This window comes from Trifolium pratense, linkage group LG1 (assembly GCF_020283565.1).
Source record: "Trifolium pratense cultivar HEN17-A07 linkage group LG1, ARS_RC_1.1, whole genome shotgun sequence".
Lineage (NCBI taxonomy): Eukaryota > Viridiplantae > Streptophyta > Magnoliopsida > Fabales > Fabaceae > Trifolium > Trifolium pratense.
In genome coordinates, this window is record NC_060059.1 from 43,575,521 (window position 1) to 43,578,978 (window position 3,458).

The 3,458-nt window shown below is 48.3% G+C and overlaps 1 protein-coding gene across 1 annotated transcript; it reads left to right on the plus strand.

The window, feature by feature from the left end:
• The first annotated feature begins 463 nt into the window (after window positions 1–463).
• LOC123894598 lies at window positions 464–1,333 on the plus strand. Its single transcript, XM_045944639.1, has one exon. It carries the CDS (start codon window positions 464–466, stop codon window positions 1,331–1,333), a length of 870 nt encoding a protein of 289 aa, XP_045800595.1.
• The last annotated feature ends 2,125 nt before the right edge of the window (window positions 1,334–3,458 follow it).

Here is a 3,458-nt window from a genome sequence, read left to right on the forward strand (position 1 = left end):
ACGTCAAGTGGGCAAACGCCCCCAGCTTAAACAAACCCCGACAGACAACGCTGGGCAGGCCGTAATGTTGGCCAATCCTGAGATCGCAGCCTTAAAACAAACAACTGAGTCTATGCAGGCTCAAGGTCGTCGACTGGACGAACAGAATGAAAGAATCGCCACGCTGGAAAGGAGCCGGCGCCGCAGAAAGACTAACTCTCCCCCGCGGAGACACCGGGCTACTCCTTCCCCTCCCCGTCTGGCGGCCGTCAAACATCGACGCCCCGATCTAGAGAGGGTCGAAGTTACTCCTCGGAAGAGAGATCGTACTCCTCCTCATCGCGAGGGTAGACTCTCCCCGGGCAAGAAAGGGAAACACGAAGCCCCGCGCCGCCATTCACCTCAAGGGTTGGCGCAGATGTCCAAGCAGGGCGCGTCGGGCAGCTACCATCCCCGCAACTACAAATCTCGTAGTCCAACGCCAATGCCCGGCGATTATTCTCCTCGGTCTTCCGAGGACTATTCTCCCAACGGGAGTGACGAGGGCGATCCCCGATGCCCCCTTTCCAAAGACATCTTGAGGAAGCATATCCCAAAGGGCTTCGAGAGACCTCCTACGCTCCCCGCGTACGATGGTTTTACCGACCCCGACGATCACATAGCTAATGTCAACGCTAACCTGAATTTCAGGAATATTAGCGGTGCCATTAGGTGCACACTATTCCCGACCACACTGAGGAAGGGAGCGATGGCATGGTACCAAAGCCTGCCCCCTCAATCTATCCACTCGTGGAGGGACCTTACAGAACAGTTCTGTAGACACTTCACTGCTTCCCGCAAGCACCCAAAAACTGTGCATGCCTTGGAGGCCATATACCAAGCCGAGGAAGAAACTCTCCGCAATTTCGTCGAGAGGTTCAATAAAGAGGTTGTGCAGGTCGAGACGACCGACGATATGAAGAAGTATTTGCTGCAGAGGGGCCTTCGCCCGGGCAGCGATTTTGCCAAAGCTGTTGGCATAGAAAAACCACCCACCTGGGACGACCTCCTCTTAAAAGCTCAAAAGTACATTGAGTACGAGGAAGTCCAGGCAGCTGATGTCGCCCGCCTTGCCCGACCTAGAAGCGGCCACCCTGCCCGCGAGTCCTCCCATAGGACCGATGATAGGGGCGGCGACAGGGGAAACGACAGAGGCGGCGATAGGGGTGGCGAGAGGGGCAGAGACAGAAGGAGGGGCGAAAGACGAGAGCCTCGTGGCCCTACAAGCACATTCAGCACCTACACCCCCTCGTCAAATCTCGGGGAGAGGTATTCGCTGAAGTTCACATCTCCGAGTTCAACAGAGCAGGTGTGAAGCAACCAAAGCCAACCCCTCTGAAGCCTGGCCAAGACAAGAATAGGTATTGCAGATACCACAAGAGTTATGGTCACAGGACCGACGACTACATCCAGCTGAAGGATGCTATTGAAATAATGATAAGGAACGGACAACTGAGAGAGTTCGTCAAAAGAAACAACGATCCTCGACCAGAGGCCGCGGAGACTCACACGGTCGAGGAGGTATTTCTATAACCCGTCGGGCAGAACAACGCCAAGCAGATAGCTATGAGCGTATCCCGGCCAGAAGATTTTGCTATCCCCAGCTGTTTCGGGGACATCTACACTGGTCCTACGCTTAGCACGTGGGACTATTTTACAGACTCATTCGTCATATCCGGTGGTCGTATGGACAAGCACACCATCGGATCAATAAAAAGAAAATTCGAGGAGCTCATCGACATGTCCTCGAACATGAACGCAACGCTGGATAAGGCGAAGGGGCGATCAATGCCTTTAGCCTTCTATCTCGAGGAGCTGCCTGGTGGGTCAGCCAATTTCCAAATTCCCCTCCTCGTCCGGGCAGACATGGCTAACATGGACGTTCGTCGGGTCCTCATCGATCCGGGGAGCTCCTGCGACATTATGTACGCCAGTCTTTTCAGGACCTTGCAGCTGGACGAGACACATCTCACCCCATACCTGGGCTCAGATCTCACAGGATTAAATGGGGCAACTACTAAGCCTTGGGGTTATGTCGACCTCATCGTCACCTTTGGCTCCGAGGACACTGCCAAGTCGATCAGAGTAAAGTTCTTGGTCGTGAACTGCCCCTGCCTCTACCAGTGCATCATCGATGGGACAGCCATAGCAGACCTGATCGCTGTCCCCTCCACTGCCCACCTGAAGATGAAGTATTACACTCATAAGGGGCAGGTTGCTACTTTACACGGGGATATTGAAGTCGCGAGGAGGTGCTTCGACGCAGCGTCCAAAGGCAACAATTTCATTGGCAAAGCTCCTGAACCAAAGAAGCCAAAGCCTTCCCCGGAAACGCCACCAAAGCCTTCCCCGAAAGCACCACCAAGTGTGCCCCCACTGATCAGTGCATTTTGGCACATATTTTCTAGTATTATAATTTAGCATATTAGTAGTCTTTCTACAATAATATCGAGTTTTTATTATGTTTCTAAGTTTTGGGTCACAATTGAGCCTTAATGAATTTACTTGACCAATTTTCGTATTTAATGACATATTGACACCTTCTCATTGCGCAGACCATAACTCGAGCTACGGATATCGGATTGAGGCGCGGGAAGATGTGTTGGAAAGCTAAGATAAAGAGCTACAACTTTCATGTTGATGTCGAAATCCAGTTCAGAGCGAAAAGGAGTCGTTTATTCACATTTATGTTCCAGACTTAGTGATAATAATGTAATTTCGGGTTAAACTTCTAATTTTCGGCCCGATACTTTTAGAGCCCGTTTCCCATGTATTATAAAAGCCAAAAAACGCAGCCTAGGGTTCATTATGCAGAGTTGACGTAAAATAGAAAAGAGAGGCTGCCACTTTCTCATGGAGAACTAGCAACCCTAGGTTGATTCATTGGTATATGGAAACTTCGTTCATGTGTTCTTGAGGTTCGGATTCTAATTATAATTTTGTTTACATGTCTATGCTGTCTTATATCATTTCATGTCTCTTTATTCTGTATGAATTTCATTGCTAATGATGCTTAATTATTTTGTGATGGGTTTATGCCGTTGAGATTATTCGAATTAGTTTTCCGCTTGTTTAAATTAATTTGAATAGAATTGATATAAGCTTTTGCGCTTACCAAAAGGGCTGGCTGAATTTTGTAATGATATCAACTGTGTTCTAATGGCGCTTGTTCATTACCCATGGTTGGTTGAACACATTCCTTGCTTAATCGAATGAATTCCTACGAACCTGATTATCACTTGTTTAATTAGTTTAGTAACCAGCCAAGCATAGACCTTTGAACGAATATATCAGTAACCTATGATGGATATATAATGAACGAAGTTTGCCTAAAACCAATGGATTGATCGTCTTTTTTATCAATTGAATTTCAAATACTCTTTCAATCTAAAAACCAAAACCCCATCTAATTGTGTTATTCATTGTTCTTATTTTTACTA